The 22,043-nt window shown below is 48.9% G+C and overlaps 1 protein-coding gene and 1 pseudogene across 4 annotated transcripts in view; both read left to right on the top strand.

The window, feature by feature from the left end:
- Positions 1 to 22,043, top strand: part of CAPZB (capping actin protein of muscle Z-line subunit beta) — a 149,882-nt gene that overhangs the window by 91,705 nt on the left and 36,134 nt on the right. For all 4 annotated transcript variants that reach the window (XM_002750368.6, XM_003733354.6, XM_035307977.3 and 1 more), the window contains exons 3-4: positions 10,356 to 10,477; positions 17,802 to 17,915. In XM_002750368.6, coding sequence (XP_002750414.1) covers positions 10,356 to 10,477; positions 17,802 to 17,915 — 236 coding nt within the window. The remainder of the gene's footprint in view (positions 1 to 10,355; positions 10,478 to 17,801; positions 17,916 to 22,043) is intronic.
- LOC144576943 (uncharacterized) lies at positions 3,414 to 4,339 on the top strand (annotated as a pseudogene).

Here is a 22,043-nt window from a genome sequence, read left to right as displayed (position 1 = left end):
CTTAGGTGGAGCGTGGGGAGGAAGGTGGTCTGCATAGACATGCAGAATTGCTGTGTGGAGAGCAGGGGTGAGGGGCAGGGCTCAGTCAGGGGAGCCTCCCTGTGCTCCTTCCCCTGGCTATGGGTAGTATCTGCCAGCTGGGCAGCTGCAGGCAGTTCCCAGCATTGAGTCCCAGATGACTCTGGAGACTCAAAGGTGCTTGTGTATTGTGCTTCATCTCTCAGGGACCAGTCCTTAATTAAAAGCAGCCAGGGAACTTAGAGAGACCCTGGCTTCTCTCTAAGGTGATGGGTTGTGGGCCTAGCCAGGAAACGAGTAATTTAATTAGGCTCTGAGGGCCCGGTTCATCCCTTCAGGGAAGCTTAAGATTATGTGTGGACAACAGGGGCCTTGTGTGTGCCTGTGCTTGACCCAGATGTAGTGATTTTTATTTCTCCTTTCTATTTGTCGTCTTTGTTCTGCTCCTTCCTGACCCTTTCTTTAGGAAAGTGTTGTGGTCTCTTCCAGGCTGTGAGCTTCCAGAGGGCAAAGCTTTAGGGTCTGGAGTATGAATGGCTGAACGCTAGCCCAGGAGGCCTGCTTTTGTTGATTATGTATATCTGGATGGTCAGGGCACCTGCCTGAGAAAAGAAAGGGAGGGAGGGGACTTACCGGCTCCTGAAAAAGCTCTCTGTTCTTAATGGCCTGCGAAAGACTCATTTCTAAGTAGCACAAATCATTTGTTGGTCAAAAATGATTTCCTAATGTTGGCCCTCGTGGCTAGCCTCAGTTGCATTAAACCCTGGGTAACAAACCACAACACCCGCCTTGAGTTGTGTGCCTCGTTTGAGTGGGTGCAGATGGACCTTTGGAGGGGTTGCATGCCGAAAAACCCATTGGAAGTAGAAAATGCTTTTAATACCCTTAACCTGCCAAGCATCATGGCTTAGTCTGGCTGACCTTAAACATACTTAGAACATGCCTACAGTGGGGTGAAAGCACCTGGCCTGCAGTGGCTATAGAGTGTCATTGCCTACCCTTGTGATCACGGGGCTGGCGGGGAGCTGTGGGAGCTGCTGCCTCCCTGCATCACGAAGGAGGTTCAGACCATGCATCACTAGCCTAGGAAAAAAAGCAAAATTTAAACTACAGCTTTTACTGAATATGTATCACTTTTGTACCATTGCAAAGTCAAAAAAATCTTATGCTGGAAACATCTGTGTTACTCCGCCGGATGTGCCACGTGTATCATTATCTCAAATCTGTGGTGCGTGGCTCACTCACCCTTTTTTTTCTTTGTGAGACAGAGTCTGACTCTGTCGCCCAGGCTGGAGTGCAATGGTACCGTCTTGGCTCACTGCAACCTCTGCCTCCCGGGTTCAAGAGATTCTCCTGCCTCAGCTTCCAGATTACAGGCATGTGCCATAATGCCCAACTAATTTTTGTATTTTTAGTAGAAATACAGTTTCACCATGTTGGCCAGGTTGGACTCGAACTCCTGACCTCGGGTGATTCACCCCCACCTTGGCCTCCCAAAGAGTTGGGATTACAGGCGTGAGCCACCATGCTCTGTCATCACTCACATTTTAATGTTGCCAAAATTGGAAAATTGCTTTTTATACTTAATGTGTACACTTAGTGATGTTATAATTACTGGTGCATCCTACAATGTACGGTCTTCACAGGAAGAAAGCAGGCTGTGCATGTACTTAATATAGCCCTTGACCAGGCACGGTGGCTCACGCCTGTAATCCAAACACTTTGGGAGGCCAAGGTGGACAGATCATCTGAGGTCAGGAGCTCCAGACCAGCCTGGCCAACATGGTGAAACCCCATCTCTACTAAAAATATAAAAATTAGCTGGGCATGGTGGCTCATACGTATAATCCCAGCTACTTATGAAGCTAAAGCAAGAGCTTCGCTGGAACCTGGGAGGCGGAGGTTGCAGTATGCTGAGATCTGCCACTGCACTCTAGCCTGGGCAACAAAGTAAGACACCGTCTCAAAAACAAAACAACAAAAAGAATATGACCCTCAGTGCCAAGTGACTGTTTGAAGAGGAGAGAGGCTGGACCTGGAAGAGTCCCTTTGTGTGTGGCCCTGGCAGGCGAGGGGCCCGTTTCTTATGAGGCTCTGCTGGGCCGTAGTCACTGAGCCCCTGCCCGCAGTCCAGGGGTCCCTGAGGTCCTGAGTGGAAAGGCCACATGATGGATCTGTGTCCTGTGGTGGGCGGCAGGAGAGGCCGGCCCTACAGCCCTTCCCAGGCAACCCCGGGCACCTTGGGTCTGCCGTGACTGGGCACTTGGGAGAAGCAGCTTTGGTCCTCACAGTCCCGTAATTCCCCTGATTCTATTCTCTTTTCCTCCTCTGTCCCCTGAGCCCCCCACTGGGCCTGGTCTTTGGAAGACCTGGGTCAGAGTCTCAAATTGAGATTCTAGTTCCTTTCCATCCCATGTTGGCTGGACAGCTGGGGCTAGCAGCTTCCCTGTGTTTGGGTTTCCTCATCCACAGGTTGGGGTGCCTTCAATCCTGCCTCCGAGTAAGTGTGCCATACCCTAGCTCATGTGACTTATCCTAAGGGGATATGTTCTGATGATTCCTGGGGTGAGCAAGAGCCCCCGAGGTCCCCTCTCTGGTTACTCGGGGGTACCACTTGCCTGAGTTTCCCATAACACAGCTGCTTCCCATCCAAAACAAGCTTGGCCACCTAGGTGTGACTTTCAGGCCCAGTGCAAGGCTGCCGCTTGTGAAGGTGCTTTCTCATCACGGGGTGGCCACACTCAGAGAGGCATTAGGCAGGAGTGAGAAGCTTCAGCCTCAGCTGCATGAAGCAGTGCTTCTGAGCTCAGTGTTCCTAATGACAAACTGAGGTCCTGGTAATGAAGCCGTATTTGGGGAGTTGGGGAGCAGGCTTGTGTTTTCTCCACACTGAGTAGTGGGGGGGGGGGGTCCCTGCATCTCTCATAGGCTGGTGGAGGCCACATGTCTACCTGGACAGACCAGTGAAGGGAGCCCCACTGAAGGACTGGGTCCTGACCTGAGGCCGTCTCCCTAAGTGAGGGAAGCCAGCCTGCAGGCCCTCACCAGGAGGCTTTTCCCAGCGTCTGCTCTGGTACCTGTTTGAATTTTGACCTATTATACGTAAGTAAACACTTTTTTTCTTGAGTCAGGTTCTTGCTCTGTCACCTAGGCTGGAGTACTGTGGTGCAAAAACGGCTCACTGCAGCCTCAACCTCCCAGGTTCAAACAATCCTCCCACCTTAGCCTCCCTAGTAGTTGGAACTACAGGTGTGCACCACTATGCCTGGCTATTTTATTATTATTATTATTATTATTATTTTAGTAGAGACAGGGTCTCGCTGTGTTACCCAGGCCTGTCTCGAACTCCTGAGCTCAAGCGAGCCACTGCACCTGACTTTTTTTTTCATTCTTAAGAAAACCAGTGTGCCAGGGTTTGCCCTCACACTTGGAGTGGCCCAGGAGGTGCTGCTTCGCCGCCGGGTCTCACTCCAGCTGTGCTCTGCTCCTTTCTGTTCTTGCACTCGCCCCAGTGGCCACTGCAGCAGCCTCATGCCAGCTCTTCCCTCTGCTTGGAATGCCCATTATTTCCCCCTGCAGTCTTGGAGGGCTGGCTCATTGGTCATTATTCACATGTCATCTCTGTGCCACCTCCTCGACCGCTTACTCCCCCCCAAGGCTCCCCTTCCATCATCTCCTGCAGGTTCGCTTCCCACCCTTGCCTCTTTTTTTCCCCCTTTTTTTACTTGAGACAGAATCTCTCTCTGTCACACAGCTACAGGGCAATGGCACAGTCTCAGCTCACTGCAACCTCCACCTCCCAGATTCAGGCAATTCTCCTGCCTCAGCCTCCTGAGTAGCTGGGATTACAGCTGTGCACCACCACATCAGGCTAATTTTTGTATTTTTTTTTTTTAGTAGAGATGGGGCTTTGCCATGTTGGCCAGGCTGGTCTCAAACCCCTGACCTCAAGTGATCCACCCGCCTCATCCTCCCAAAGTGCTGGAATTACAGGCGTGAGCCACCGCACCCGGCCTCCCCTTGCCCCTTGAGGACACCTCTGTGGCTGGACCTTGCTGTCAGAATGGGACTGCCCATGTCCATCTCTTCCCGTGCAGGGCCCTTACACCCGACATGGGCCTGGAGTGGGCACTCCGGATTTATGGAACAGCATGAGTTTCTCCTTGATGTGGGTGTTGTAACCCCCAGTTCCAGAGACTTGGGAAGGGTACACTCAGCTAACAAATGGCCCACCCAGGATTTGAACCTGTTTGGTTTTGAGGTTGGTGTTTTTACAGAATGCCACGCTGTATATTCTGTTTCTGAGGCTGTGTGTGCCACTAGAAATGCTTTTTTTTTTTTTTTTTTTTTTTTTTAAAGAGAGAGAAAATAAGCTATGACCAGTTGGCTAAATTTTTTTTTAAGAAAGGAAAGTTTTGGGCCTCGGGAAAAATAAAAGGAACGAATTGTCACAGAGCCCTCTACTGGACATGGGGAGCTTCAGCATCCTGGCGTTGTGGTTTCCTCTGAGTGCACCCGAATGCGCAGTCTGTTTTTGATTGCTATCTCACTGGTGGTGGGCTCTCCGCCAACGGGCAGATCAAAAGATGGAATGTGTTCATTTGGCCATTTTTTTTTTTAACCGAGGTACAAGGGTGCACTTCTTAAAGACAAGGGCACCATGGATTAGACTCCATAGATCTGAGCTGGTCTGGCTTTTGTGCTTTTTTAAAGGGTTCATCTCAAGTTTCTTTTTCTGGTTGAACAATTTTTTTCAACATTAATAACTAATGGAGAAGAGGAAGAGGCAAAGTAGAACCATATGGTGGCACAAACACTAACCTTACTTGTGGCCGGAAACTTCTGATTTGTATCTCTTCATGTGATCAGCTGTTGGGTTGGATGATTTTTTTTTTTTTTAAGGGTTCAGTTTGGGCAAAAGCAAGAATGTCTGTCATTTCTTTTTGAACCTGGCTGGGCTGTATCTGCATGTTCTTCCTCAGACACTGGCTTGTAGCTGTGTGGCTCTCGTCAAGTTATTTCTCTAAGGCCCTGTTTCCCCTTCTTTAAAGTAAGGACAGGAGCACGTGTGTACCTGGAGAGTGGTTTTCAGGATCACAGGGGAGGGCAGGGAGAGCTGCTGGCATAGTGCCTGGCACACAGGACAGGGCCTTGGCTGTTATGACTACCTGGTCCTTCTATGGATTATTATTCAGGTGTCACCTGAGCTATGGGCATCCTATCCTCTCCTTTACCTTCTGCTTTCTGGGGGCTTTTCTTCTCCCTGACCTGCTTCACTTTACCCACTCTCCACCCATCTTTCCAGTGGCCCCCTGGGTACCGCTGAGCCCAGTGAAACTATCAGTGGTGAAGGACATGCAGCTCCTGCTCCCTGGGGTGGGCACACTCCTGTGGCTGCAGAGGAACAGGTGGAGCCCTGAACTCCCCACCAGAAAGGCGGCAGGCACTGCCCTGGCCAGTGCAGTGTTTATTATTCCAAGTCACTGGGAATTACGTCTAAATCCCCCCAACAGCCTGGATTGGTCTGACACCTTTGGTGTTATCTGAACGTTCCCTCCAAGGCTGTTAAGCAGTTCAGATGGGTGGTTTAGACAGAAACCATCTGGCTGCCGCACGTCAACACTGCTTCTCCTCCTCAGAGCCCCTCCCTGGCTTTGGAGGCGACAGAGCCAGTGCCACACACACCCCAAAGTGGACCTATTGTTTCATTTAAATCTCTGTACAAACCTATGGTCCATGTCACTTAATGTGATTTCTTCTACTGCTCTAAGCACGCGACACGACTAGGGAGTGGGGATGGGGGTTCAAATGAGTGTAGGGTCCGGTTAGATTACAGAGATACACTGTCTTTATTCTGGTTCTGTAATATGACCTCAGACCATAGGATTAATATTCACTTACATGGAATCAACATGCAATGACTGATCCCTCCCGCGGCGGGTGTGATGCTGCGCTGAGGCTGAAGGGCCCGTCTTGGCCTCTGTAGGTGTGGAGTTAGTTCACAATGAGAAGTGAGAAGTGGTGAGGAAGGAGTAAGGCGACAGCCATTGGCAGTGTTAGAATAGCCATCCCCAAAGCATTTAGGATTCAGGTGATATCTGTGTTACTGCAGGAATTCTAAAGAATTTGACATCTTGATAAAGAAGTCAGAGTTTGGGCCAGGCCCTGAAGGATCAGTGAGATTTAAGAGAGCACTGGGGATTGACTACCAGATTTAGCAAATAAAAATACATGACCTGGCCAGGCGCGGTGGCTCACACCTGTAATCCCAGCATCTTGGGAGCACGAGATGGGTGGATCAGTTGAGGTCAGGAGTTCGAGACCAGCCTGACCAACTTGATGAAACTCTGTCTCTACTGAAAATAAACAGATTAGTTGGGTGTGCCTGTAGTCCCAGCTACAGGGGAGGCTGAGGTAAGAGGATCAGCAGCTGGATGGTAGGCCAGATGGGTGGCGGAGGTTGTAGTAAGCCAAGATTGTGCCATTGCACTCCAGCCTGGGTGACAGAGCTAGACTCCATCTCAATTAAAAAAAAAAAATGTAACCTTTAAGAAGTATTCATACTAAAATATTATTTATGGTGTGTCTGAAATTCAGATTGAACCGGCCGTCCTCTATTTTCCTCAATAGGGAAGATGTTTAAGTGGAAGCATACTTGTGCAAGCTTGCATGTTCAGGGAGTGGTGAATTGGACCCTCTGGTTGGTAGAGGGTCGTTCAGGCAGAGGTAGAGGGACTGTGTGGGTATGAGATGGGATCAGTGGTGGTGCCAGGTCATGACTAATGTGCCTTTGGGTGGCTGCTGTGGTTCAAGTCTGTGGGCACACCATGTATTCCACACTTCTCGTCTCCATGGCAACGAAAATGTTATTATTCTAGAGCACATTATCTTTGATCTGAAGAAGCAGGGCTGATGTAAATGTGGCCAGAACTATGGCCCAACTTGCAAGTTTGTGCCTGCTTGGGTGGAGAGTCAGCTGGCCAAATCAAGTCCCAGAGGCTTTTCACTGGAGGACAGGCACTGCTAGTTTCTGAGTTCCAGTTTAAATGTATGTTTCTCTGGCGTTGGTTAGTACCTGGCATTCAGGCTGTCAGAAGTCCCGGCACAGAGCACAGATCTTCATGGGTGGTCTGTGTCCCTGCAACTCATCGACTATGTTTGACAAATGAACAGTCTTGGGCTTTGCCTAAGGTTCTGTGGCCAGCTCACAGCAGAGCCACTCTCAGGTCTCTTAGTTCTCGTTCCTTCCACCATTGCTGTGGCTCATTGAGGTCATATATTAATAAAAATGCCAGGGCTTTCACGACAGCCCCAGGTCTCTCTGTGTAGTGCTTTCTCACCATACCATGGTTCGTATCTGAGAGTGCCTGGTTGGAACCACACATGAAACTTGTCAGCATCCATTCAAATTGAGTTCTGGACAAGTGCTTTTGCTAAAGATTCCTACCTGTCAATTTATTAATTTGAAAATAAAGTTGATTGGAGTTTGGGAGGCTCCATGTTGTAAAACTCCTCCTTTCCTCCCTCCTTCCGTCCCTTCCTCCCAAATATATTAAGCATTTGCTGTATGTCAGGCACTGCCACAGGCACTGAGAATCCTGCGGTGAGTAAGATCGAAGTTTTTGCCCAAGTAAAACTTGCATTCTAGTGAGGGAGACAGACAACTGATCAATGAAAAATTACTCCACCTGGTGTTAAGTGCTAGGAAGAAATTAGCAGATGCTTTTGATTCATAGGTTAATCTCTTGGATAGGAGTAGAATCAAGCCTCTTTTATGCCAACCCCCATTTTCTTGTGAGCTTTCCTACGTTGGGGGGACTCAGCTGCAAGCAGCATGCCTGGTGGGAGAAGGGAAGCAGCTGGCTCCAGGTGGGGTCGAGGCACTGGATCCTCACAGGTACATTTGTACCCCATGTCTGAAGCAGCACAGTGAACTGAGGTACGATCGAGGCTGCTGTTGACATCTGAGAGTAACAGGTGACAGATGATCTTGTCTAAAGGAAGAGAGAGGAACCTGAATATGTCAGGCAATAACATGCGACCGTTTCCCTGTGTCGGACTCTGCCCTGAACACTGAATTCATTACCTCATGTGGGTCCTTAAAATCACATGGGATATCCAGACGGGTTGGTTTTATTATCCCCACCTTACAGGTACAGAAACAAAGTCTCAGTAGGGAAGTAAAATGACTTCCCTACTGAGGTTCCTTATGACCCAAGGCCATAAGGCTGCTTGTACGCAGTGGAGTCAGTAAGTCCAACTTCAGACCCTATTTGCTCAGTCTCTGCTATAATTCAGGATAAACTGGGCTGATTGTGTCAGGACTCCAGCCAGAGAGAATGGGTTCCAGGCAAAAGTTGAGGCCCAACAGACAAGCCAAGGCAACAGCCCAGCATTATAAATGGAGATGCTTAGGGACAGGTATGATGTGTTAGGCGAGGCAGCAGGCACATAGGTGCCCAGGGGTGCTTCACTGGCAGTGGCAGCACGGCATGGCCTCTTCCAGGTCCCAGTTGCCTTGGGTGGAAGCTGTTAGACCTTCCTTTTCTCAGCCAGGACTTCCTTCCAGGTGAAGGGCTCTGTGGCCACCCCTGAGCAGGGGTGGGGCTAGGAGGGGGCTGTTTGCCACCAGAGTGTGCCTTTGGCATACACTGTCCTTCCCCTTTGCTGGACATTAAACCAAAGTTAGAGTGGGAGGAGTAGGGCCTTTGGACTCATATGGCCCTGGTTTTGTTTTCTGTCTCCACTGCTTGCTTCTTGTGTGGCCCTTGGGTAACTCAGTGACTCCGGGCCTCAACTCTAATCTGTAAAATGGGGCTTTACATACCCACTTTGCTGAATGTGTGTGAGCTTTCAAGTCAATGACATGCTCTATGTAAAGGGCCTAACGTAGTTCGTGGTGCATGGCACGCACATGGAAATGGTAAGGGGCATGATATATCACCAAAACCAACTTGGAAAATAGCCCCCATTTTGTTACGTTTGTTTAGAAAGGGCAGATACACCTGGAAAAAGAATTCTGAAAACAAGCACAGGTACAGGCCAGCCCTAGGCCTCACACCTATAAGCCCAGCACATTGTACACAGAGCTTGGTGGTGTATGTCTCTCTCTTTGAGTGCTGTACCCTGTGCAAGAAACAGATCGTCTCACCACGGCCAGAAATTCTATGGGTTACGAGGCAGGGTTACAGTCCTTTCTTCAGTTGTGCTGGATATTGCTTTCCAAGCTGAGTTCTAAAGCACTCTGGAGGGGTAGCAGAGGAGCCCATGGAGGCTGGGTAGTCTCTGTGGTGGTGGGGCTCCCTGTCCCGGTGTCTTGGACGGTGGCAAGGGCCTTCTGGAAGAACACAGGAACCACCATGGCTGTCACCCTCTCTGCCGAGCCGCTCTGCTGGTGTCTTTGCCGTGCAATTTAACTTTTCCATTGGGAAGAGTTATTGGTGCAGTTGGCAGGCGCTTGCCTGGTAAACGATACAGTGGGGCCCCCATAAACCCAGGCCCATGAAACAAATAAGTCAGCACATTGAAAATATAGCATGGAAATGACTCAAGCCTGAAGGAATCCATTTCTGAAAGTACTGCCATCCCTTTCTGGGACATTTTGGTGGAAATCGATGTTTGAGTTGGGAGGAGGAGGCCCGTGGCCTGGTTACTTGCAGAGCCTTGTGTCAGAGTCGCAGCACTGGCCCAGGGTGTAAGTCCTGGCAGCCCCCGACCACGGGGTCATCCTTCTCGGTGAGGCGGCCCCCTGGCAGGCCAGACAGGGGTGAGCCCAGTGGGGTTCTGTGCTGTGGGAGCCGGGGTGAAGCTCTCTTTGCAGTAGAGAGAGTTGACTCTACGAGCCAACTGGTAACACTTGGCTAGGGGCCTGGAAAGTACTGGAAACTCCGCCCAGCATGGGAGCCTGTGGGAGTTCTCCGGCACGGACGAGTTATTCTTCTCTGAGTTCTTTAGATTCCTGTGTATTTGAAATGCTTACCTTCTTCTCAGGACTTCGGCTTGTACTTTTCCCACCAGAGACCAATACTAAGCACATACACACTTAAATTTACTAGGCCACCCTGGTGACCAGGTAATTAAAGCTGCACACCCGTTTTTGGAAGGAAGACTGTATTAGAAATCACGCTCCACTGTAATTCAAGAATGGGCTTCTTTATAGAGGGACACAGTTGGTGTCAGACACACATGGAAAAGAAAAGAACAGGCCCGTGATCTTGGCTCAGAACCCAGGGCCAGATGTTAAAGGTTCTGACCGTAACACGGCTGCAGCATGTTACCACCTGAGTTTGGCATGCTGTTTTAACCTCTGTTTCGACCTTGTCCTTTCTCTCTGCCAGGTCCCCAGTCTATGTGAGGATCTCCTGTCTTCTGTTGACCAGCCACTGAAAATTGCCAGAGACAAGGTGGTGGGAAAGGATTACCTTTTGTGTGACTACAACAGAGATGGGGACTCCTATAGGTGAGCTCACGCCCCGGGGATACAGCAGGCGCAGCAGCCATTTGCGGGCTGCCGTGGGTGCTTGCTACAGAGCACGGGGACCTTGGACTCGAGCAGGCTGACAGCCCATCCAGCCTTCCGTCCTTTTGTCCCTTACCCGCCTCTCTTTTCTTCTCTTATCCTCCCCATTCTTCTCTTCCCTCCATCTGTTACTCCGATCATGCAGCACACATTTGAGGAGTGCCACCCACAAGCATGGGAAATAGATCAGTGAACAAAAGGCTCCCTGCCTTCATGGATCTTCCAGTCTAATAGAGCAGTGAACAAAAGGCTCCCTGCCTTCATGGATCTTCCAGTCTAATAGAGCAGTGAACAAAAGGCTCCCTGCCTTCATGGATCTTCCAGTCTAATAGAGCAGTGAACAAAAGGCTCCCTGCCTTCATGGGTCTTCCAGTCTAATAGAGCAGTGAACAAAAGGCTCCTTGCCTTCATGGATCTTCCAGTCTAATGGGAGATGGGTGTTGTTCCCGAAAACAACTGTTCTATTACAGTTGCATTCAGTCCTGCGAAGGGCAAGGTACAGGATATATGACGGGAGTCGTGATGGCAGAGAGGGTCTCTGTGGTTAACGGGTCTATGAACACAGCTCTGTCAGATACACAGCTGTCTTCTCTCTTTCCATCACCTCGCCCAAGACTGTAAATAACTAAGTTGATATTAGTCCCTGCCCTGGATGTCTGAACACCAGGTCTAGCATAGGAGACACATTGAGTAATGGATAACCGTGTGATGTGATTCATACAGCCAGTGCAAAGCCTGTTCAGGGTGGGAGGGTAGCATAGAAGAGGCCATGGTCAATTCCGGGAGGACTTCCTGAAGGAAGTAACATCTGAACTGGGTTTTAAGGGCATGTAAGAGTTATACCTCTATTTTTTAAAGAGTGGGAATTCCTAAACTAGTCAAGTGTTTCCTTGATGAATTGCAGTAGTTACTACCTTGGAGAACTGTAGAGGAACACAGCCTGCTTTAGGTTTATTTAGAGGCCACAGAACCAGAGTTGTCTTGAAGCTTTACCCAAATGCTCTCTTTGGAGAGGGGGCAAGGCTTCTGGGAAGTTGAAGCAGGAAAAATTATCAGGAGTCAGCCAATGCGGGCTTTAAACAGCATAGCTCCCTATGTCAATGGGACTGTGCAAAACACTTATTGTTACTCGTCTTTTAGTTTTCTCATCTGTAAAATGGAAATATTTGTTTACTATACAGAATGCTTACTGAAGGAAATATAGAGGACTGCGGGAGGGAGGGCGAGGATGGGCAGGCAGGGAAGGCTCTCCCAGAAGTGGGAACTGGAGGATGGCTGGGCACAGTGGCTCACACCTATAATCCCATCACTTTGGGAGGCTGAGGCGGGCAGATCACCTGAGGTTGGGGGTTCGAGACCAGCCTGACCAACATGGAGAAACCCAGTCTCTACTAAAAATACAAAATTAGCTGGGCGTGGTGGTGGGCCCCTGTAATCTCAGCTACTCAGGAGACTGAGGCAGGAGAATCACTTGAACCTGGGAGGCAGAGATTGCGATGAGCCAAGATCATGCCATTGCACCCCAGCCTGGGCAACAAGAGTGAAACTCCATCTCAAAAAGATAAAGAAAGAAAGAAAAAAGAAAAGGTCCAGCCACGCATAAGTCAGGAAGAGCCTGCTGGGTGCTGAGGTCCTGCGTGATGAGCTCGCTAGGATGGAGCTGGCAGAAGGCCAGAGGTGGAGAAGGCAGTGACAGGCGGGTGGTGGGGACAGAGATGAGGGTGGAGGCATGGCCAGGGCAGGTCTGGCAGAGTCTTGAAGGCCAGGCTGAGGGTAATAAAAGTTAGCACAGGGTTATTGGGGGGTTAAAGAAAGTATCACATGTGAAATGTTGAATGGCACAGACTTTGTCATATATTGTAAAAGTTTAATTAATACTGACTTTTAAGAGATTAGAAAATAGTTTTATAATCATGTCCCTTTCCTAGCTTCAAATGGAAATTAGGTAGAGAATATATTTTGGCCTCCTTAAGCCCAGAGACTAGATAGAGTTGAAGAGGTGATAAGTGGTCAGATTTGAGGTCAGTTCTAAAGGTAGAGCCAGTGGCCTCTGCAGGTGGGTAGGGATGGAAGAAGAGGAGGTGGGACGTGAAGGGGTATCAGAGAGCTTCTGGCCTGAGCCACTATTAATTACGGTGAGGAGGACTCGGGGAGGGGCTGGCAAAGGAACAATTTAAGCTTGAGAGGCCCATTAGCTCAAAGTGGAAATAGCAGGTAGGCTGTGGATGTACAATGTGGAATTACAGGAGACAGGTCTAGGATGGGGATATGACTGCAGATGTCCCAGCATACAGATGGGAGACAGCCCTGAGGCTGATCAAGTTCATCCTTGAAGGGCTCATTCTGTACCTAGAATTGCTGGTCATGGGCATGGCATCCAGGTGCTGTCCTCCCTGGGGGCATCTTGCTCTGTTGCCCAGGCTGGAGGACAGTGGTGCAAACATGGCCCACTGCAAACCATAGGTACACACCACCATGCCCTGCTAATTATTATTATAATTTTTTTTTTTTTTGAGATAGAGTCTTTTTCTGTCACCCAGGCTGGAGTGCATTAGCCTCAGCTCACTGCAACCTTTGCCTCCTGGGTTCAAGTGATTCTCCTGCCTCAGCCTCCTAAGTAGCTTGGATTACAGGCATGTACTACCATGCCAAGCTAATTTTTGTATTTTTAGTAGAAACTGGGTGTCACCAAGTGGTCAGGCTGGTCCTGAACTCCTGACTTTGTGATCCACCCGCTTCAGCCTCCCAAAGTGCTGGGATTACAGGCATGAGCCACTGTACCTGGCCTATTTTTTTTTTTTTTTTTTTTTTTTTTTTTTTTTTTTTTTTTTGAGACAGAGTCTTACATTATGTTGCCCAGGTTGGAGTGCAGTGGCACAATCTTAGCTCACTGCAGCCTCTGTCTCCTGGGTTCAAGCAGATTCTCCTGCCTCAGCCTCCCAAGTAGCTGGGATTGCAGGTGTGTGCCATCATGCCCAGCTAATTTTGGGGGTTTCACCATGTTGGCCAGGCTGGTCTTGAACTCCTGACTTCAAATGATCCTCCTGCCTTTGCTTCCCAAAGTGTTGGGATTATAGGCATGAACCATTGTGCCCAGCCCCAGCAAATTTTTTGACTTTTCTATTTTTTGTAGAGATGGGGCCTCACTTGTTGTCCAGGCTGGCCTTGAACTCCTAGATTCAAGCAGTCCTCCCACTTTGGCCTCCCAAATTGCTAGGATTACAGATGTGAGCCACAGTGCCCAGCCAGAGAGCCTCTTATGAAGTGGGGTGGACCAGCCCTTAGAGAGAGTCCAGTGAAGGTGGTGAGTGGTCTGGCAGGCCAGGACCACATCATCTCAGAGAAGTACTCTCGCCTGTATGCAGTTCAGAGAACACTTCCTGGAGGAGGTGGTCCTTGAACTGGTCTTGCTTAATCAATATCATTACTATATTATTTTCACCTAAAAACTCCAGTTTGCTGTGTAAGACGACTGTTCTGCAGGAGCTGGTAGAAGGATGGGACCATGTCTAGGCCAGGCTCTGCGGGAGACCTGGTACCTGCAGCCCTTCCAGGTCACCCCTTTGTCCCCACCTGCATTCCTGAGGCCCCACCACTGGCTCTGGGGGAAATCTCAGGCCTTGAGAGAGGAGCCCAGGGTGCGGAGGCAGAAAGTATATCTTTCTTTTCTCTCCTTCTTGATATGAAACTTCAGGGTCTTCTGATTCTCTCCATAGATTTCCATCCTGACTGTGTTTGATGGTTTGCTTAAATAAGATCCTTATGGTGTGACCGCTGCCGGCAGCACCGTTTGAAACCTGTTAGCTGAAACAAAAAGCCTTCTCGGAGGGAAATGAAAGGGCTGACTTTTGAAATCTAAGCGTTCTTGTCCATCTGTCTTTTTTCACATGGCCTCCATTTAAGCTCTTAAATGTGTTCTGAGTACCCCCTCCACTAAGAATATTCTGGGTAATGTTATGATATTTCCCTCAGCTACAATTACCCTGGCTTCAGGACTAACAGCTTGAAATGCTATCATCTGTGAGCCAGTAGAAATGTGAGTTACAGGCTTCTTGAAAATTGCAGGCCCCCAGTCTGCCCGAGAGATGGGCTCTTGTGCCTAATCAGGGTGCCTTGAAATGAACGCCAGTTGGGTCAGGTCTTCCTGGCCCACAGGAAGGTGGTGGCCATCATCTAACTGTGGGAATGGTCCTGGGCATGAGTGTGCTGCAGAGTCTCAAAGGGCCACGCAGGAGAAGGAGGGAATTCAGCTCCACACCCTCAGATTCTTATCCACTCCCCTGGCCAGCTGAACCACCAAGCCTTGTTTACAGAGAAATCATGGCGACAGCATCTTTCTCCTGGATCTTTGTCTCAGATCTGGTGAGAGGCCTTTGTTGATTTGGTGTTTTTGTTTTTTTAGCGCTTAGGTGTCCCCCAGCATACAGAAGCCAGAAAGCTGCTCCGTCTCTGAGTTTGGAGGAGCGGAACACCAGCAGAATTCCCGCAGGTCCTTTCTTCCCCTCCTGGGCTGTGAGGCTTCAGTCCACCAGCAGCATCCACTTGGCACTGACTCAGGGCTGGGTACTGGGGACAAGGGTAGGCAGCACAGGCTCTCTTCTCTCAAAGACCTCTTGCAGTCGAGGATGAGAAAAGAAGGGCATGAGGGTTAACGTGTATGCGAGAGAGATGGGCAGGAGGGAGGGAACGGCTGCTTCTGTTGTGGAGTGGGGTACAAGAATTCATTCTTTTTTCATTTTTTTACAACTGTGATTGGACAAGAATAAGTCATTCTCCCCGAACTTCCCCCCCCGCCCCACCCCCATTGCCAAGACAGAGTGTTGCTCTGTCACCCAGGCTGGAGTGCAATGGCCCAATCTTGGCTCACTGCAACCTCTGCCTTCTGGGTTCAAGTGATACTCCTACCTCAGCCTCCCAAGCATCTGGGATTATAGGCATACGCCACCACACCCGGCTACTTTTTTATATTTTTAGTAGAGATGGGGTTTCACCATGTTGGCCAGGCTGATCTCAAACTCCCGACCTTGTGATCTTGCCCGCCTCAGCCTCCCAAAGTGCTGGGATTACAGGTATGAGCCACCATGCCCAGCCACATTCATTCTTAAAAACATTTTTTTTTTTAAATGAGCATGTAGTTGAGTGCCAGGCACTGTTCTAGGTGCTGAGCAACCCATAGGGAAGGTGACAGAAAAGGCTCTTGCCGCTCAGAGCTGAGGTTCTAGAGTGAGCTATCTACTTTTAAATGATTCCAACTAAATAAAATTAAGAATTTAGTCTCTTGGTCGTACTAGTCCCATTGCAAGTATGCAAGCAGCCACACGTGGCTAGTGACTTGTTTAGGACAGCACAAATCTAGAACACCTCCATCGTCACGGGAAGTTCTGTTGGGCATCCCCGTTTCAGAGGGAGGAGGGACAGGCTACAAGAACTGGCACGTCAGCCTGTGCTTGGCCTCTCAGGAGAACTGAGGCACCCAGGTGGGCGGCACGCCTGTCTTCCTAGCTCCGGGGTCCCAGCTTGCTGACAGTGAATGGTGCAATGTGTACCATGAGAGCTGGCTGCTGGTCATGGGGCAGTAGGGAGTGTTTCACCCCATTCTTGCAAAGTCTCTACCAAAACTGCGGTGAGCAGCGGAAAGTGGTCACCTTGGAAAGAAGAGTTTCCAAAGGCTCCTTCTGCTTGGAGGTGATCAAGAGTGTAATGCTTGCCTGGAGACTCTTTGGGGACACCAGACACATCAGCTTGTGAAACAGCCTCTGAGAAAGCTGCCTGCAGGTGGCTGGTGGAAACGGGCGCCCAGCTTATTCTGGTTTCATACTCCATGATCTACTGATGTAGGTGCCTGGGAGAGCATCACTTACCAAGAAGAAAGATGTCTGTGCACAGAATTTGTTAAAACTGGGGTTTGGGGTATGATGAGCATACTTTTTTTTCCCTTGATATGAATGAACGTCTGTGGTCAGGAGTGAGTACAGGAAAGGCAGTGTAGATCTCTCTATGGAAACAGAGGTGTTTAGCCCAAGAGTGTAAAGGACTTTTTCTGAATTCCATGTCGTCGTCTCTGTCTTTTCATTCCTCTCTCACCTTTTTAATTCTGCTACTTTCTCTGAACGCTCAGTCCTCTGGACCCCACCTGCAGGAATTAATGAGTAGATCTTTCCCTTATAACCCCCTTTCCAGTTCTCTGTGTGATTAAATGCTTTCCTGATGTGGCAAAATACATTTCAAGAAATATAGCAAGTCTTTGGGGCTGCAAAAAGCCTGGTTCTCATTACTTAGCAGTCTTTATATGTGTGCATAGCCCTTGGATGTTGGAAAAGCTATCCTCTGTTCACGTGGAGAACCTGGTTGCTTAGGTTTTCTAATGTAATCAGCATTTCCCTGTGGAGCTGTGTTTCTTGCCTGCCTCTGTAACTGACAGCTCTCTTAATCCTTACTGTATAAGAAAGTCTTTGGAATTGAAGTTAGCGCCTCCAGCAAGTCAGAGAGGAGAGAGGGACATCTGTCGAACTATAAAATGGTCAACACATGGCCGGGTGCAGTGGCTCACGCCTATAATCCCAGCACTTTGGGATGCCAAGGTGGGTGGATTACCTGAGGTCAGGAGTTTGAGACCAGCCTGGCCAACATGACAAAACTCCATCTCTGCTAAAAATCCAAAATTAGCCGGGTGTGGTGGCTCATACCTGTAATTCCAGCTACTCTGGAGGCTAAGGCACGACAATCACTTGAACACAGGAGATGGAGGTTGTGGTGAGCCAAGATTGTGCCACTGCACTCCAGCCTGGGCAACAGAGTGAGACTTGGTCTCAAAAAAAAAAAAAAAAAAAAAAGGTAGTGAACACAAAGGAAACTGAGAAAGTGGGTGAGAAAGAACTGGCATTTGTTGAACACTGATAATCTGGCAAGCTCTGGTCTGGGCGCTTGATCTGCTTGTCTCCTCATGTCTCATGACAGCCCTGTGTGCAGAGCAAGTAGCAGCCATATTTTGCATAGGAGGAAAGTGAGGCTCAGAGAGTCAGGACACTTGCTGAACATCCACAGCCAGTGAGAGGTACAGCATGGGTGTCTGCTCAGTCTACCTGCATCTGAACCCTTTAAACCTCCAGAAAGCCCTGTTTGTTGCCAGGGCCCAGAAAAATCTTTGCTGGAGCTAGCAGCTTTGCCCCTGAGATTTCAGATAGCTGGGGCTCAGGCTCCCTGCTCACTGGCCAGGTCTTCATGGAACGATTCATGGTGTGTCCTTTTCCTTCCTTCCCTCCAGGTCACCATGGAGTAACAAGTATGACCCTCCCTTGGAAGATGGGGCCATGCCGTCAGCTCGGCTGCGAAAGCTGGAGGTGGAAGCCAACAATGCCTTTGACCAGTACCGAGACCTGTGAGTCACTTTCTCCTCTTGCACTTTAGCTCTTGTCATTTTTGAGAGGTAAATCCTAAGTGGCAGTGTTCTCTCTTGAATCTGTTACCTGGCCAGGCATTCTCCCTGGAATCTGTTACCTGGCTGACCTAACTAAATTCTGAGCCGTCCACAGCAGGATGCAGGGCACTCATTTGGTAACTGTCGGTGATGAAATGACTCAGTCATAGAATCCTACCGTACTCCACTGTGTGTTGTTGACCTGCGTCATAATTCACAATAACAGCAGGTACCACTGGTACAGCACCTACTGTGTGTAGGAAACAGTTCTTGGTATTCTACATAGCATCTCAAATCCTCACAAACATAGCTAGTTTAGTCCTCGTTTCTCAGATGAAGAAATTAAGACACAGAAAGATTTAAGAGTTTGTCCACGGCAAGAGGTAGAACCAGGAATTAAAATCAGACCTGTCTGTCTCCAAAGGCCCCTATGGATTTTTTACCATGCTCAGTTCTGACCTGGAGCTCAGGGGTCCCTGCCTCTAGCTGCTGCCAGACCAGGACCAGCGCAGTCCTTACACCGTGGGAGCAGAGCAGCAGACATCTTCCTGAATCCTGAGTTGTTCGTGGCCTCGGCACCTACCTTAAAAAGCATTTTGCTACATTTGTTGAGATTTGTTCCTGCCCCATCTAATCCTGCCTCCCAGCACTGCAGTACCAACATGTCACTTAATTGTTCGGTCTTACAAGGAAGGGCTCCAGAGAAAGGTAGCCATAATCAACAGAATCTCATTTATAATTAAGTTCTATACTGAAAATACAGCAAAACTGTAAAACAGGCAATACTAAATCAAGGCGGCAGACTTTTTTTCTGTAAAGAACCAGTTACTAAACATTCTAGCCGTTGTAGCCCACATAAGGTCTCTGTGGCTGCTGCTTGGTTTGTTTTCTGTTTCACCTTTAAAATGTAAAATTCACCTCTTGAGCTTTGAGGTGGGTAGAGCTTGGCCCTCGGTCTGTAGTTCACCCACCCCTGGCCTATAGGATCTAGGCAAGAAAATGGACATAAGAAAAGGAAGCATCCAAACAGTGTCAAAACGCTGGTGCTGCTCTACTTAGCATGAGGGGTTCACCTCTTCACTCTGCAAGTATTTGGAGTGGCTGTGTAGTTCATAGCAGCTTGCTGTAACATATAAAGAATTTCTGGCAGTCACAGTGGCTCACACCTATAATCCCAGCACTTCAGGAGGCCAAGGCAGGCAGATGGCTTGACCCCAGGAGTTTGAGACTAGCCTGGGCCATGTGGTGAAATCCCATCTCTAAGGAAAAGAAAAATTAGCTGGGTGTGGTGGCCTACAGCTGTAGTCCCAGCTACTTGGGAGACTGAACTGGGAGGACCACATGAGCCCAGGAGTTTGAGGCTGTAGCAATAGTTGTAATGGCACCACTGCAGTTCAGCCTGGGTGGCAGAGTGAGATCCTCCCTCAAACAAAATTTTTAAAATTTCTTTTAGAAGCTGGTTTCTACAAACAGAAAACCCATCACGCTTAGTAGAATGAAATACACAAGCATAGATCTATAGAAGACAGGAATAAATGGCCTTAAACATTTCAGCTTCCTCAAAATGCATCAATGTGTAATACAACCTTATCTTCAGTATCTATTATGTACAAATATTTTATATACATTATCCTTACTCCTTAACAAGAACCTCTGGGGAAGATGGTTTTGTTCCTCCTTTTACAAATGACACCAAGCTTCCAAGAGGTGAAATGACTCACACAAGACCACAGGACATGGAGATGAAAAGCTAGGATTTGAGTCTGTATTTGTTTAAAATTCCCACAAATTATTGATTTTCACAGTTAAAATAGGCTTCAGCCTTTAAAGGTTCTTAAATCTAGAACTTTGTCCTATTGTAGAATAGCTCCTTCCCCAGTGATCCTGAAAAGCTGAATCTGTGCTCTATGATAGTTTACCTGTAATTGTCTTTTACTGTCTTCCTTTACCTGCCCATTTGGTAAGAAGTCAATCCAGCTATCAAACAAGAATGCCCAAGTAGAATCATTTTGATATTAAAGTGATAAATACTGATAATAAAATAGCGATGGTGATGATAACAGTTACCAGTGGCCATGCAAGTGGGTGTCCAGGTGTTCTCTGCTTCATTCGGTCTTCACAAGAACCCATGGGAGAAGGGTATCCCTCTCTTACAAACGAGTTGACAGATCAGAACGGTGATGTAACTTACCCAGGTTCACAGAGCCAGTAAGTGGTGGAACTGGGATGTCAAACCATCCTTATCCAGCTCCAGAATCCAACATCAACTTACTCACTCAGCAGGCGTTTGAGTGCCTCCCATGAGCCGGGTGCTCACTGAGTACCAGGAATGCACCTCATAGGTGATAGCTGAGGCCCCCACCCTCACCATGCTCCATTGAGGAAAAACAAACAGTAGTCAAGTGAACAAGTCAGTGGTGCTGGTGATATTAGGGAGCAGTGCCCCATGAGGCCTCTTGAGGAGACACTTGACTGAGGTCTGACATCGAGGAAGCCAGCCAGGCGTGAGGCTGTTTGTGCCAGGGTCTCTGAGGCAAGGGCAAACTCACCTAAGACCCTGAGACTGGTGCCCCTTAATGTGCACACAGATCTGTCAACCAGCAGTTACATGCCTTCAGCCTCTTTTAATTAGGCAAAATTGGCGCCTTTTATATCTTTGTAAGTTTCCTGGGAGCCAGCTCAGGATACTCCAGGAATATAGCCTGGCCTTTCAGCTAAGTGTGAAGGTGGACGTGGAAAGTTCCCCCCTTGAAAGTGCTGGATTTTCCCCCAACTTGGGGAGCTAACCTGCCATGCATGCCACCCCTAGCCTGAAGAAGTTGCCGGGCCCTCACCCCTTCTGTTCTCTGAGGAGGCTGCACTCTGGCTTATTACTGGGCTACATGTTGAGATATGGACGGGGGGAGGTTCTGACTTTTTGTGACACTTAAGTATTCAGATTGTTACTACCTTAATAAAGTGATTGAGATGTGTTGCCTTACTCCACCATTAGGGCCAGCCTTGGGGATGAGCCCAGTTTCATCTTGGACTTTTACTTTCCGTGTTCTCCATTCCCATCTCATCGTTCACATATGTAATGATACATGGTGTGCGCTTCTGCAGAGCTTGGTTAGCCTGTTATGAGAATTTCCCTATTATCACTGAAACTCTTCAAATAATCACTGAATCCTCACGGTGACTATAGGATAAGTGGGAGTTACTCTGTTTGGCAGCTGATGGAGCTGGGGCTCAGAGAAGTACTCAAGCTAGTTAACACAGCCAGAAAACCACAGGAGCCAGGAGCCATAGCCGAGGTCTCACTCAGGTCTCACTCTTCGCACTGACTCTAGCGAATTCTTTCCTTCCCTGGGAAATGTGTATTTGTAAGGTGGCTTTGTGTTTCTGTGTGCCTTTGACTTTGCCTGCACACTCCTCTCTGAAGGTAAACTGACTCTCGGGAGTTAAGAGGGGTGACAAGACAGGCTTCTACCCCCAGTTGGGGGTCTAACTGGATAACCCGGACCGTGAGGGTCTGTGACAGAGTGTAGTGGGATCCAGGCTGGTGCTCTCTGTCCCCAGCACCTCAGGAGGAAGGAGGAGAGGGGAGCATAAGGGCTCAGGGACCCCGCAGGAGAGGCAGGAGGCCCTTCCTCCCACTTCCATGTGCAGGGGCAGCGGGGCCAGGTTCCTCCTGGGTGACAGGGACCGCAGCCCACCAAAGGAACAGCAGTTGGAACTGTCATCCGGGACACCAGAGGCATTCATTTCAAGTCACCCAGTACCATAGGAGTGTGCTGGGGAGCTCCCTCTCCCGGGACCACATATGAGGGACATTTTCCCAGCTGGACCACATGTGATGAACTAAGTGTGTGCTTCTGCATATAACATAATTCTAGAAATTATGAGAAGTCTCTACTTTTTCCTTTTTTAAAAACGTCTTGGTACATTGCTCATCTGCTCAAGCTCCCATTCTCAGAGTGCCCTGCGAGGATGTTGGTGGCCACATCAGTGACCATAGCAGGCCCTGAAATGCCAGCTCTTTTCCCCGTGGCTTTGGAGCAGAGAGTCAGCTGGGTGGCCTTGTCTCCTAAGGGGCATTGGCCAAGGGCA

Source organism: Callithrix jacchus, chromosome 7 (assembly GCF_049354715.1).
Source record: "Callithrix jacchus isolate 240 chromosome 7, calJac240_pri, whole genome shotgun sequence".
In the NCBI taxonomy this organism is placed as follows: domain Eukaryota; kingdom Metazoa; phylum Chordata; class Mammalia; order Primates; family Cebidae; genus Callithrix; species Callithrix jacchus.
This window is presented reverse-complemented; position numbering and strand designations above follow the sequence as displayed.